Source organism: Meles meles, chromosome 16 (genome assembly GCF_922984935.1).
Source record: "Meles meles chromosome 16, mMelMel3.1 paternal haplotype, whole genome shotgun sequence".
Lineage (NCBI taxonomy): Eukaryota > Metazoa > Chordata > Mammalia > Carnivora > Mustelidae > Meles > Meles meles.
The window spans coordinates 81,373,050-81,386,769 of record NC_060081.1 but is presented as its reverse complement, the minus strand read 5'-3'; the positions used below and the strand labels follow the sequence as shown (position 1 = coordinate 81,386,769).

The 13,720-nt window shown below is 58.5% G+C and overlaps 1 protein-coding gene across 4 annotated transcripts; it reads right to left on the bottom strand.

Annotated features, from left to right (window-relative positions):
• Positions 1-821: 821 nt before the first annotated feature.
• On the bottom strand, positions 822-13,566 carry MTG2 (mitochondrial ribosome associated GTPase 2). Of its 4 annotated transcripts, none has more exons than XM_045980879.1 (7): positions 13,502-13,566; positions 6,426-6,605; positions 4,778-4,925; positions 4,060-4,175; positions 3,323-3,541; positions 2,946-3,084; positions 822-2,321 (listed from the first exon to the last, which is right to left on the bottom strand). In XM_045980879.1, the coding sequence occupies exons 2-7, from the start codon at positions 6,597-6,599 to the stop codon at positions 1,948-1,950; spliced, it is 1,170 nt and encodes a 389-aa protein (XP_045836835.1). In that variant the 5' UTR covers positions 6,600-6,605; positions 13,502-13,566; the 3' UTR covers positions 822-1,947. The 4 variants fall into 4 exon arrangements, with proteins under 4 accessions (XP_045836835.1, XP_045836834.1, XP_045836833.1 ...); XM_045980878.1 differs by lacking the exon at positions 13,502-13,566 and adding an exon at positions 11,323-11,862 and having other exon boundaries at positions 6,426-6,895; XM_045980877.1 differs by lacking the exon at positions 13,502-13,566 and adding an exon at positions 6,758-9,017.
• Between the last annotated feature and the right edge of the window lie 154 nt (positions 13,567-13,720).

Here is a 13,720-nt window from a genome sequence, read left to right as displayed (position 1 = left end):
GGCACCTGGGTGGCTCAGTGGGTTAAAGCCTCTGCCTTCGGCTCAGGTCATGATCCCAAGGTCCTGGGATTGAGCCCCACATCGGGCTCTCTGCTCAGCAGGGAGCCTGCTTCCTCCTCTCTCTCTCTGCCTGCCTCTCTGCCTGCTTGTGATCTCTGTCTGTCAAATAAATAAATAAAATCTTAAAAAAAAAAAAAAAAACAAAAATGGGGGAATGCGGGAAATGCTGCCTCCTGCGGCTCAGGTCGCGGTCTTCACACCCGCTTCCAGAAAGGCTGCGAAGAGCCAGGTGACAGCCACCTCGACAGGCTGGAGTACAGTGAGGGAGGGGACACTGGGGGGCAGCCTGTGTGGCAGGGCAGCCTGGAGGGCACAGGGGAGGAAACGCCCACTGGAGCCGGAGAGTCTGCAAGACAGAACGGACAGGAAGGGACAGACGTCGGGGCAAAAACAGATATCCAGGTGGAAACAAAATGAGGCAAGTAGACCCAGGCTGGAGGTCAGCTCCAAGAAAAGTGAGGGCGGGAAGGGGTTCGTGCGACACGCACCACAGCGCCTGCGCCGCCGGCCCGACGTGCGGGGAACCACCGGCCGGAGCGGCAGCGCGGGAAAGTGGAGTCCCTGAGCCGAGGGCGCTGTCAACAGGCGGTGCCTCAGGCAGATACACGGAGCAACGGCTCAGGCCTCAGCGGCCCCTGCAGACACGGCTGGAAGGGGGGGGCTGGGATGGGAGGGGAGGCGGACCCGGGCCTCTGCTGCTCAGCGAATCTTCCCGCCAACCATGTGCCTTTAACTAAAAGAAACTCACCACGTACACAACATCAGACACCATCCCTTTCTTCACTCCATAAACACTGATCAGTGCCTCAGCTGGGTCAGGTCCTGAGGCTGCCGGGGGCACAGGCGAGCGCAGGACAGACGTGGGGAGGCCCCCTGTGTCGCCCTGGGTGCAGCACCGGCGGCCGGCTGGAGATGAAAGGCCACGATAATTAACACGGCTCTACGCAATCCTTTGTGGTGGCCCCAGAGAGAGCAAAGAGATTGCAAAACCCATCTCTGGTTTCCAGAACACAAGGACCTCGGAAATTAGAAGACATTAAAATAAAGCTTCAGGCAAAGGATTCTCGTTCTGGTTGCAGATTTGACGGTACATCAAAACGGAACTGCTCCTGAAAGCTGGGGCACAAGCTTCTTGCCTGAGGCAGCCCCAGCCCCCAGCACGCTCCCAGCTGGCGGCAAGGACCCCAGGGCAAATCCCCAAAGGGCCCGAGGTTCCTTCCCCTGGTTACCCCCAGTCCCCAAACACATCGTCTCTTAAGGGCCCCCAGGGACACGCCTGAAGCCGCAGGCTTTACGTGGGGACACGAGCCTGTGCCCTCAGCTAATGACTCGCACGGCCCCAGGTCGGATATTGGGTGCATTCAGTCGTGAAGCCAACGGCTCCTGCACAGCGCAGCCAAGTCTGGAACAACGCCGGAGGCATCGCCCCTACTGCATTGCTCAGACAGGGGCGTTTGAGAAGAGCCTTGAGGCTGTGAAGGCTCCCTGTCCCGGCGTCCTCATGTCCCCTCCGTCGGGCGGGCCGGCCTCTGGGACCGCAGCCAGCACTGGGGATGACAGTGTCAGGGATCCGGAGTCTGCGCCTCCCGCTCGGGGTCCCATGTGCAGGTCAGGGTTCGGCCCCACCAAGTCAGGCGGCTCAGCCGCATGGCCGCGGGCTCCTCGCCACTTAGAGGTCCTGAGGCAGGGTGGGGAGCCCGGCTCAGCTGGTCAGCACGCCCGCGGGTGCGGGAGGCCCCGGGGAGCAGGTCAGGAGGCGCACCCGGCCGAGGTCCTGGCCCACTGGCTGGAGAGGGAGCGCCAGGACAGTGCCAGGCAGAGAGCAACTTTCTCGTCTCCACCCAGAGCTGCGTTCAGGGTGGTCACCCTTGGGCGGCAGCCCGGTGGCTACCAGCGGAGCTCGGCACCCACGTGCCGGCTGTGGAGCTCCTGCAGGCGCAACAGCAGCGCCTCTAAGTTCTCCCCAGTCGCAGCCGACAGGGCGATCACACTCGGGCCCAGGCGGGCCCGCAGCTGGGGCAGAGCCGCTCGGGCCTGCGGGAGGTCGATCTTATTTGCCACGACCACATGCGGTCGCTCAGACAGGCCGGCTTCATACTTCTCCAGCTCGAACTTCAGGGCCTCCACCTGCGTCCATGGCTCCGGCTCCGACAGATCCACGATGAACAGGAGGAATCGGCAGCGCTCGATGTGCCTGAGGAAGGTGCTCCCCAGGCCCCGGTTCTGGTGCGCGCCCCGGATGATGCCCGGGATGTCGGCCACTGCAGGGCACACAGAACAGAGGGGCTGTGGGGACAGGCCTGGCTCCCGGTGGGCCCCGCGCACCGCGCCTTGAAGGGGATGCCGTCAGGCCACCCCCCGCCCCAGGCACTTGTGCTCTCAGCTCTGCAGGGGTGCGGACGGGTGTGGGTGACAGGCTGGCCAGCTTCACAAGGAACACTTAACACGGGCCAGCCTCTGGCTCTAGAAATGATTCAGAAAGGGGAAAATGCTTCCTGTAAACTTAAGAACCGGATTCCTGGTGGCGAGTCAGAGCACTCTGCCAATCTAAGGCGCCGTTCAAGCAGCCTGAGCGGCAGCTTACTATTTTTAATGGGTACATTATCTTCTGGGAAAAAGTTTTCTTGTCTCAAAATGGTACAGGGAAGCTTTTCGAGTCACATGTCGTCTCCACAACGGAGGCTGGGAGAGGGAGACCAGAGGAGGTGGGACTTCCTCCAGTTTGAAAGCGACACAGAGGGCTGGGGGTCAGTGGGCTTGCCAGAACTAGGAGTGCTGAAATGAAGAGAGACAGCGCTCCATCTTGGGTGGGCAGCTCTGAATTACATAATTCGTGCTCGGATGCCATCTCAGGCCAACCTTCAGACAGAATCCTGGAGCTCTACCTGCTATCTGCTGGTGGTCCTCACAGTGAACAATCCCAACGTGGGGCTTTAAAGTGGTGAACGGGTAGGAAGCCACAGCGGGTCTCGCGTTCGAAATGGCCCGGAGAAGGGAGGACTTCCCAGCATTGGGGAATCCAACCTGGAGCAAAGGCAAACCCACCTTGTCACCTCAGGGCGCCCGTGCCTGGCCAAGGTCGGGGAGCAGGGACACGTCAGAGTGTGGGCTCCCGAGTGCGCACACAGGGCCTCCCTGGGAGGGGCGGTGCCACCAAGTTGTCGCTCAGGTCCAGGCTGGAGGCAAGTGCCGGCACCAGGGCGGACTTTCTCTCGCTCTGCTGCGGAAATGCCGCCTCCTCCCCCCTCCAGATGGTACCCACCATTCCAGCGTGGGCCATCGTCTTGAGCTCCAGGAAGAGGATGCGTTCCTGACCGGGCTGTCCGGGGGTGCAAGTCACCGGTGCGCGGTTCTCGTTGGCCAGGAAAAAGCGGTTACCTTTTCCTCCTGCCCCGCCCAGAGCAGCAATGTACTCATCACCCGGGCATGACAGGTCAGCCACGACTTCCTTTCCCTCCTTCACTATCGTGCCCACTGGGACCTGAAAATAAAGTGCTTATAGGAGAGCAAACACGTGGGGCAGAGCGCTCCGAGCGCCTGTGTCCACGTTTGGAAGAAGGGCATGTAGCAGAGGGGCGGGGGCACCACGAGGTCCCCCCTTTGCAGAGCTCCGAAGCACCAGGAAAAGGTCCCAGCCTTCAAAGGGACTTTAGGAGGCTGTGGCGTACCCTGCAGACCGCGTAAATGGCTTTTGGAGATAGTGTTTCTCAAACATTAGGGTGGATGGGAGCATTTGAAAAACACTTGGATAATCCGGGAGGAGCCAAGTCTCCACTCCCAGAGACGCCCTGGGAGGGTAAGGATAGACTAACAGTGGGCCCCCGGGGTCCTGCCTTTAATACTATAATTTCATGATTTTTGAACAGGTCATACATGCACACGGGATAAAGTGAGCACCAAGCGTCACCCCAGGGCTTTGCTTCACGGAGGGCGGCTGCATGGCCAAGCCAGGGGGCCCTGGGAAGCAGGCAGGGGTGGGCTCTGCAGCCTCTGGCTCACCGGGACGTAGAGGAGGGCGCCGCTGCGCCCGAAGCAGTTCTTCCTGCCACCGGCCTCTCCGTGGAAACCCTGGTACCGCGACAGCACCGAGGACAGCGACTTGACTCGCCGGTCAGCTGCGAGTTAGAGCAAGGACCTTCACCTTCCTTGGGTTACAAGCACAACCACCTGTACACGACCCGTTTAAGGACACAGGGAACGCACAGGGAACCATGGCATGAAGTCACGGCTCAAGTGACCCAACTGGCAGTGTGATTTTTTTTAGAAAGCGAAAAGTACTCATTTTAAAAAAACACCACTTCTGAAAAAGTCAGACTTAGCCACGATGCCATCATCAATGTAACAACAGTCGTACTTTATCGTGTCGTGACCGCTGACTACATCTGCCGGCTCACCCGCCGCTCCTTCCCGAAGTGCTCCGTGTAATCGACAGTCGCCCAGCACGTCCGGGACCAGCGACGCGGACCCTGCCCTTTGCCTTCCGGCCCAGCGCTAGAGTCCCTGAGCGTAAATGGGCTTTGTGTTCCTGAAATTTACATCACCCGCCACTGAAATTGGTTTAAGGAAGTTTTTAAATGTGAACATCCATATGAAACGATGTCCATCCATCGATTTTTGAATTCAAATTCGCAAGAGGATGAGAAGGAGGGGGAAATGCCCCGCCCCACAGGCGAGCAGACACAGCGTTCCTCCCCCAACGGCCCCTCGCGGCACGTGCCTCTCAGGACGACGTGGCCACCGTTGCCTCCGTCGCCACCATCTGGGCCTCCGAACTCCTTCCGGGGCTCACTGTGGAAGCAGCTCACCCCGTCGCCGCCACGGCCCCCGCAGACAAGCACTCGGCGGTGGTCCACGAAATGTCTCTTCTGCAGAGAGCACAGCGAGTCCGGTCATTACCCACGCTGCAATCCTTTCAGGGACCGAGCAGCCGCGCGAAATGTACCTTTTGTATCTGTGACAGGTTTTAAAACGAGAAGTTAATGATACTAAATTGCTAATTTCGCCTACGACGCAAGTGTGAGAAAGTTCCCACAAGTCACTACCGTTTGTAGGCAAACGTCGGTCAACGCGCTGGAAGCGAAAACTGGTCAACGGGTAGGAAAGGCAGCCTGAGGAAATCAGGAGCTATGAGGAAATCTTCCTTAAATAAAGCATCTTTCCTCAAACGGTCACTGAACAAAAGCGTTACGGTAGCCCCAGGTCTTTGCTCCTGGAGAGACGCAGTAACGAAGGGGAGTCCTGGGGGGCAAGCAGGCTTCCGACTCAGGACTGACTGCGGAGGGCCGTGCTCACAGCAGCGGTGCACGAACGGCTCTCGGAGCTTTTCTCCGGGCCCCTCAGGGAGGCACACTCCAGCTACAGAACGAGGATTGACGAACTGGGTTCACATTTAAAAAACATGAGCTCATCCTACGAGAAGGTCAGCGCCTGGGTTCCAGGGGCCGGGCTGTGACCGCTAGCGAGCCCACCTGCCGGCTGCACGCGTGGGCACAGACAGCCCCTCTGCCAGGACCCGGCATGTTGGCATTTCTAACCACTACTCCATAAGCAGATTTTTTTTTTTTAAATACGCAGGTATTTTAAGATTCTCTGGCACCACCACATGGAAAAAACACGAATTACTATTTCAAAAACTCACTAATTTTGTTACATGCCAACCTCATCAACATCAACCCGATGGGAAAAAAACACAACTGGTGAGCATTTTAGGGGAGGAAAAGCTTGGATTGAATTTTTACCGTCTGGGGAGAGACGAGACCCCTAAGGAACACTGAGCCACGTGGCTGGCAAACACGGCCGTAGCGAGCAGGGAGGTGCCTACCAGGAGACGCTGTTTGCCCTGATAATGCTTAGCGGAGCCCCTCCCCCATTCAGGAGAAAGTGAAGGGTCGTAAACACTTATTTTCTTGAATTTAATCAAAGATCATTCATGTTTTCAATACAAGGTTGTGATAAACAACAAACACCAGGTAAGGCTTAAAGAACTATGAAACTAAAGGCCTAGCCCTCCCCTCCCCAGGTCTTTTAAATTAAGAAATGGCCACACATCCTTAAGAATGTACCTAGCACCCAAGTCAGACACGCAGGCGAGTGGTGAAGAAGCGTGCATGCGCCCATCCCAGCTGAAGGGACGGAACACGGCTGAAGCTTCTGGAGCCCCCGGCACCCTCCCTGGTCTTCGCAGGGTTCACGAGAACTGGGGGCTCCGGGCACACAGGCTCTCATCCCACTCCCGCACGTTCAGGAAGCTACACGTGTCCCCTCCATCATACACTCAGAATGAACAGGATGCCGAGAACTCAAAACAACGTCCTGTGCCTTCTCGGGGGGAATGTGGCAGTGTCCTGCAAGGTCAGAAGCCTCACCAGTTTTTTCTCGGAGAGCAGTTTCTTCCCGGGGGGTTCCTGGTGCTTGGCGTGGTCCACACAGCTGTCTGAGAGCAGCCTGGGAGAAGGGGGCCACAGCCGGACCTGAGTCCAGCGCCCCACGCCCCCAGGCACAGTCCGTGGTCCTAGTGAGAGAAGCCTCGAAGGCACCATGGCTTCCTAACAAAAATCAAATTGGCAAAGTCAGACACTTGGTTTAAAGGTGCGGTCAGACCCAGACTCAAGGACAGGCCCGTGCACAGCGCGGTCTCCCGTTGTGATGCTGAAACACACACGTGGACCGAGGACCAGGACTTCCTTCCGTCACTCACCACTTTCAGCTGCGCCAGCAAGGCTCGCCTGCGCCCATCAGCCTGTCACCTGGGAGCAAGACGTGTGTGAAGACAATTTAAACTGTTAAATCTCCTCTAACTCCGGATATGCACGCTCTTCTGTGGGTTTTCAAACATCTGATCAATGAAAACATTAACTAGAAAATCTGAGCCTCAAATAAAATTCTTTTTAAAAGATTTTATTTATTTATTTCAGAGACAGAGATCACAAGCAGGCAGAGGGGCAGGCAGAGAGAGAGGGGGAAGCAGGCTCCCCGCTGAGCAGAGAGCCCGATGAGGGGCTCCATCCCAGGACCCTGGGATCATGACCTGAGCCGAAAGCAGAGGCTTTAACCCACTGAGCCACCCAGACACCCCTCAAATAAAAATTTCCTAAAAATAAAACACCCAATTGCTCAAACGTTAGTGGGTTAGTTCGTACCACTTAAAACCAGCTAAACGGGAAGGTGGTGAGAATACCAAGTATGGAGTGTGGCTGTTATGCCCCCTTCGCCCCTCGTCCCCAGTGTGAGCCAGGGGCCACCCTTCCGTGTGCGGCCCTGCCCTGTGCATCTGTCAGGGGACAGGGCTGGAAGGACAGGCCAGTTAATGCCCAGCAGGCCGCCCATGTGCATGCTGAGTCAACGTGAGCCCCTTCTCCTTAACTAGGAGCTGCGCACACCGTTACCTGTTCATCCAACAGCCCATAACAGCTACACATCCTGCAGGCGCCAAGGACAGATGGGAGGCAGTCTGGGGCCTGGTTCTCCAGGGGGCGACACCCCTTTTCCCTTTGCTGTGAGTGCCTGATATCCACCCACGCTCAGGCATCCCCGCTGTGTGGGCATTTCCAGAAAAGAAAACTGGGTAGGCTTTCCTCCCGTTTCTAGGTGTTAAACACGCATGCAGGGAGGAATATAAATGTAATATTTAAAAAATCATGATAAAGCCACTACATGTTTAACAGCAGGAAAAGAACAGAATTCGCTTTTCCTCAGACGTCCCTCATGCGCCTCCTGCTCCACATCTCACGTTCTGCGTGGAACAGGAACATCCTTTGTGGGAATTTTTCTCTTAGCAAGGCACTAAAAAATGTGGTTCTCATTTGGAAACAGTCGCTGTTACGGAAAAGCTGGAGTCTGTGGGGGGAAGGGCTCTTTTCTTCCCGAAACACCTGCAGGGAAGCTGCCAACCTTCCTCCCCCCGCTCCACCCCGGAACACCCCATGGGGGCTCCCTGCGCCCACGGGCATCATCCCCTACGGAGCCGGGCGCCCTCCGCAAGCAGGCCAAGAGCCATGCTCACAGCCACGCCTCCGCCGGGGTCTTCAGCTTCTTTAGCCTGGAATGTTCTCCAGCCTTTCCTTGGCTCTCGTGCCCGTGACACCTGCACAGTCACAGGCCAGGCGTCTTTCGGCATGTGTGTGTCCCCACTGGATGGCCACTCCCCTTGTGACAAGAATGTCCCACGTGCTCTGTGGAGGACTGGGTTTCCTTGGTCCCTTTCTGCCGTGCTTCGAGCTCCAGCCCTCGGGGTCCCTGCCGGCTCCCCCGTCCTCCAAGCTTCCCGTTTATTCAGTCCCACAGGCTCGGGCTTCTTATTTTACTCAGTGAGCCCCACTCTGTGATTGATTTTTGATCTTCAAATGGTCTTCGGCTTGGCCAGAGCAGCAACCCATCAATCTCAGAGCACTTTCCTGCTTCGTGACACAAAATGTTCTGGGCTCGCTTCACACTCTCCCCAGGTGACCCGGGGGCCAGCCTTGACTCAAGAAGCCCTAGTTGCTTCGGGTGGAGGATGGGATTTGGAAGCCCCGGCATGCGGCAGGCTGCTGGGGTGTTGCTGCCTGCAGGCTCAGCGGGCTGGAGAGCAGACAAAGGTCACACACCCACACACACCCTCCCCCCCCCCCGCCCCCGTCCTGCTAGGCCCATCCCCCCAGCTGGCGTGCAGCAACTGCGGGAACCATGAGTTCACACTATGCGCCTGACTCCGCACCACAGGGCTCATGCTAGTTTTCGGTCTTGACAACCTCATTCTGACCAGAATCCTGGCTTCCAACATCTTCGACGTGTTTATTGGCTCAGTCCCCATCGTAGCCAAACCTTCCTCTGCAGGGACACCCTCCTGTTACCGTTCTGTGACTGCATTGTTTTATTTTATTTATTTTTTTTTTTTAAAGATTTTATTTATTTATTTGACAGAGAGAGATCACAAGTAGACAGAGAGGCAGGCAGAGAGAGAGAGAGGGAAGCAGGCTCGCCGCCGAGCAGAGAGCCCGATGCGGGACTCGATCCCAGGACCCTGAGATCATGACCTGAGCCGAAGGCAGCGGCTTAACCCACTGAGCCACCCAGGCGCCCGACTGCATTGTTTTAAGGCAAACTTTTACTCGGACGTTACTGTATGTGTGTGAGAGCGTGTGGAGCGTGCAGCATGCGCTTGTGTGCAGGGGTGGGGCAGAGGGAGAGAATCCCAAGCAGGTCCGATGCCCACGTGGAACCTGACGCAGGACTTGATCTCAAGACCCTGGAGATCATGACCTGAGCCAAAACCAAGAGTCGGATGCTTACCGGACTGAGCCACCCAGGCGCCCCTATCTGGTAATGATTTTAGATCCACAAAAATGTGAAAGATATTCCCATATACCTCTCAGCTGGTTTCCCCAGTATCAGCACCCTACATGACCCGGGTATGTCTGTCAAAACTAAAACACCAGCCTGGGCACTTTCATTAAACTCCAGATGGCATTTGAATTTCACCAGTTTTCCCACTAACATCTCCTTCTCTTTTCCAGAGCCAGATCCAGGACCCCATACAGCATGAAGCCATCCTGGAATGCTGTGTTTAGAGTCCTGAAAGTGCCCTGCGCCCAGCATCACACACCGGGTGACAACACCCTTGAGGAGGGGAAGTGACACACGACAGGCTCGGACGGTGGAAAAGCAGACATCACTGCCGATCTTTACAAGAAATGCTCGACAAATTCCTTCAGGTGAAGAAAAATGGCACCAGAGGGAAATCCGGATCTTTAGGAATGGAGGGCAGCAACAGAAACAGTGAACGTACAAGACTACCTGCTTTTCACTTTATTTTTTTAAAGACTTATTTTATTTAAAAGCGAGTGAGAGCACACGGGGGAAGGGGCAGAAGAAGAGAGAGACTCTCAAGCAGACTTCCCACTGGGCGCAGAGCCTGATATGGGCCCAATCCCAGGACCCTGAAATCACAACCTGAGCCGAAATCAAGAGTCAACGCTTAACTGATGGAGCCACCCAGGCGCCCCAAAAGTTAAATATTATAGCAAGAAAGACTGACTTACAGTATCACTCTGATTTATAATATCATAGGTCTTTAACGCAGGCACAGGTCCCACACGTGAAAGCGTAGGATCAGGAGGAGACTGCAGGGACTGCGTTTGAGTGCGAGCAGCCTGCATTTCCACGATGTGGCGCAGTCTCGGCGCTAAGCAGGCAAGGACAAGCGAGGACAGGCTGGGGGACAGGCGCCCTGTGAGCTCTGGAGCGGCCCCCAGCACGCAGTACAGAGCCGGCCATGGAGCCGATGAGCAGATGACCGGGGATGCTTGGAAACCACTCCAACGACTCAGAAGGACGGGGCTAACAACAAAAAGAGATGGGACAGACAACAGTACGATAGTGTGCTCTGACCTCGCCAGGGAAGGGAAGAAATCCGAGCACGACACACAGCCGCTCACCAGGAAACCGAGCAGCTACAGCTGTGCACGACGGGCACTTCCAAGTACATCAAGCAAAATCTGAGAATTAAAGGGAGAAACAGACCATCCCACAAGGACAGGAGCGAGGTCAGTGCCCTTCTCTCCGGAAGTGATAATGGAGATGAAAACCAAACCACCGAACCACCAAAAGCAGTGAAGGTGCCAACGGTCTGAACACGCGCACCCACACTGCGGGTCCGACCGCACGGAGCGGACGCCCGTCCGTGGGGAAGGCGAGCGCCCCCAGCTGTGCGGGTGGGTACAGTGTCCTCCAACCGCAACAGAACTGCGGCCGGCGAGGGCCAAGAACCCACAGAAACCCCGACGACACGGAGATCAGACAACATTGCTGTGAGTAATCCAGCAGGTAGAAGACGACCCAAGCAAGAAACGAGACACTATCCGGACCGGCACGGGAAGGAGAGCACAGGGACCATACTCTCCGGGACGCTGGGAGCTCTGGGTGCTCACACCGGCAAAGCAGGAGGACCTAAACCCAGGAGCTGGGATCAGGAAACCAGAGAAGAGCAAAGCGGAAGGAAGGACATAATGAAGAGCAAAACAAGCAGGACCGAATGGAGACGGACAAGACCTGCTGGACAGCTCCCGAGAGCAGATAAACCTCGAGTCAGACCCATCAAGAAAACAGTGAACACACATCACCAATGTCAGGAGTTTTAAATGCGTTTCAGAACAAACGTACAGATGCGAAAAGGGTAAGAGAACGCCACGGACGCATCTTCTTGGAAATGCAACTTACCAAGTAAACGTGGAAAGAAAGAGGAAATCCAAATAGCACTGTATCTACTCACAAAGTGAAACTTACGAGAGGACACTCCCAGAAGACCACGCTGGACTCCAACCGTTTCCCTCGCAGATTCCGGAGCGCATTCAGGGAAGAAACGAGCAGCCACCTTACAGACGCTTCTTCAGAAAATGGAAGTGAGGTCACCCCCCAACTCACTGTACAAGGCCCGTGGGACCCCAAACCAAAGCCGGGCACGACCGACAAAGAGACTCGACAGCCCAGCACCCCTGGTGCGCACAGACGCGGGGTCCTCCACGAACAGGTGTCCGGTTGAGCCCAGGCCATGCCAGGGCCAAGGAGGGCGGCTGTTGGAACTCAGGCTTCCCCCAGCAGGTCCGACCCCACCTCCCACTGGCAATCAACACGTGAGACAAGAGCCGACAGCCATTCACGACCGGGAAGATGAAATGCCGCAGCCACCGAGGAACAGCGGGACACCTCCAAACTGACATGGGCACCCACCAAAGGCCGACACGGCTGTCACACCGCCTGGAGACTGACCTGTCACCCCGAGATGGAGAAAGGACCGCTATGCTCCCCACTTCTATGCGGCCCGGTCTTGAATGATGATTAAATGGGATAAATGGATTAACCAAGGCTGCAGGTTGCACGGTTAATACACACAAATCACTCGCGTTCTTACACACTCCCAGCGGACGACTAGAAAATGACATTAAGAACATCTCGCGTACAGTCAGGGGCGCCGTGTACAAAAGCTACCACAAATCCGCGGAACAACCAACACTGGAGACCTCCACCTCAGTACCTGCAAAATGCTGATCTGAGTCCTTTTGGGGATTACCTCACTCGGTGCTCCGAACACCCCTGTAAGGAAGGACTCTTATCCGCCCTGCAGACGAGAAGTGAAGTGACTCAGCGCGGCCGGACCTGTCCCATGGGGGCGGCAGGGGAGGAGTGTGCGACAAGTAAAGGGAGAAGACGACTCAGCCGTCGCCTCTACCGGCGCACCCAGAGCTCAGCCCACTGCAGAGCCACTGCCCCCGCGGCTGCCACGGGCACCCGGCACAGGGCAGGTGACGTGACGCCGGAGGACACCTAGCACACAGGTCATCCGCGCAGAGCCAGCAGAGACGTGGGCTCGAGCCCCGCACAACGGGAAGTGCTTCCTCCTTCCTGCCCTTCCGCCCGTGCGCGGAAAGGCCGGCTGAAGGCAGGGCGGAGGAGCAGGGCTCTCCCCTGCCAAGCCACCAAGCTTGACTTCCATGCCCACCGCTGCCTGGTCTGTTCTCGAGACGCCCGCACTGCCTAGCGCGGCAGCCCCCAGCCGCACGCGGCCCCCGCGCCGACACTCATCCCAGCTAAAGAAGTACAGCTGCTGTCCCTCAGCTACACACGCCGCTTCAAGCGCTCGCGGCCACACGCGGCCAGCGGGTCGCACCCGCGACATGGGCACCACTGCAGGGCGTCCCGCGGGCAGTGACAGGCGAGCTCACACTCCTCCGGAGCCCGGTCCACCGGGCCAGGGGGCCGTGAAAGCCGGTCAGGGTCGGCGGGTCCCAGATTACAGGGCGGCCCGTGAACACGCGGCGAAGGGGCTGTCAGGGCGGCTCGGTGGGTTAGGGATCCGCCTCCGGCTCTCCGCGCGGGTCTGGACCTCCTGGTCGCCGCGGGCTCCGCGCCGGGGGCGGGGGGGGGGGGACCTACTCGAAAGTCGGCAGGACACGCGCGGGGAAGGCGCTCAGCGGCCGCGGCCAGGGCCCCACTTTCGCCCGAGCCTCTCGGTGCCGTGAAGAGCTAAGCTCGGCCCGCGGCACACGGAAGTCCCGTCTGCCGCCGCCGTCGGCCCGCCCATGCCAGCGGCCCGCCCCGGAGGCAGCAGCCGGGGCGCTGCGCGAGGTCCGGCCCCCGCAGCGCCCCGCCCCGACCGCAGCGCCCGCGGGCCGCCCGGACGGGGCCGCGTCCCTCCGCTCCGCGCGCGCCTCGTGGACCCGGCCGGGCGCGAGCCGCCTCCCCGCACGCCGCGGCCGCCGACTTCCGCGCACCGGAAGGCTCCTCGCGACCGGCGCCGCCAGCGCTCCCACGCCCGCGCGCGGGGCTCCACGCCGCTGCCCCGCCGCCTGCGCCCGACCCCCCCGCGGCGCTCCCGGGCCGCGCCCCCGCCTCAGCGCCAGGCCCCGAAGCCCTCCCGTACCCACCCGCGCCCCCGCGCGGCGCCCACGCCCACGCCCGCACTCACCGCTTCGGAAGGCTGCGTCACTTCCGGGACCTGGACTGGGGCCGTGAGGTCACTTCCGGGGCTAGACCCACCCCCGGCACGGCCGCGCCTGCGCAGGGCCGGCCCAGCGCGCGTGAGCGGAAGACGCGGCCAAGTCCCGCCCACGCCTTTGAGCCCCGACGGGGTCGCTTTTCCTCTACCTGGGAGGAGGCGCGGGGTGGGAGGTACCGGATCGCCTGG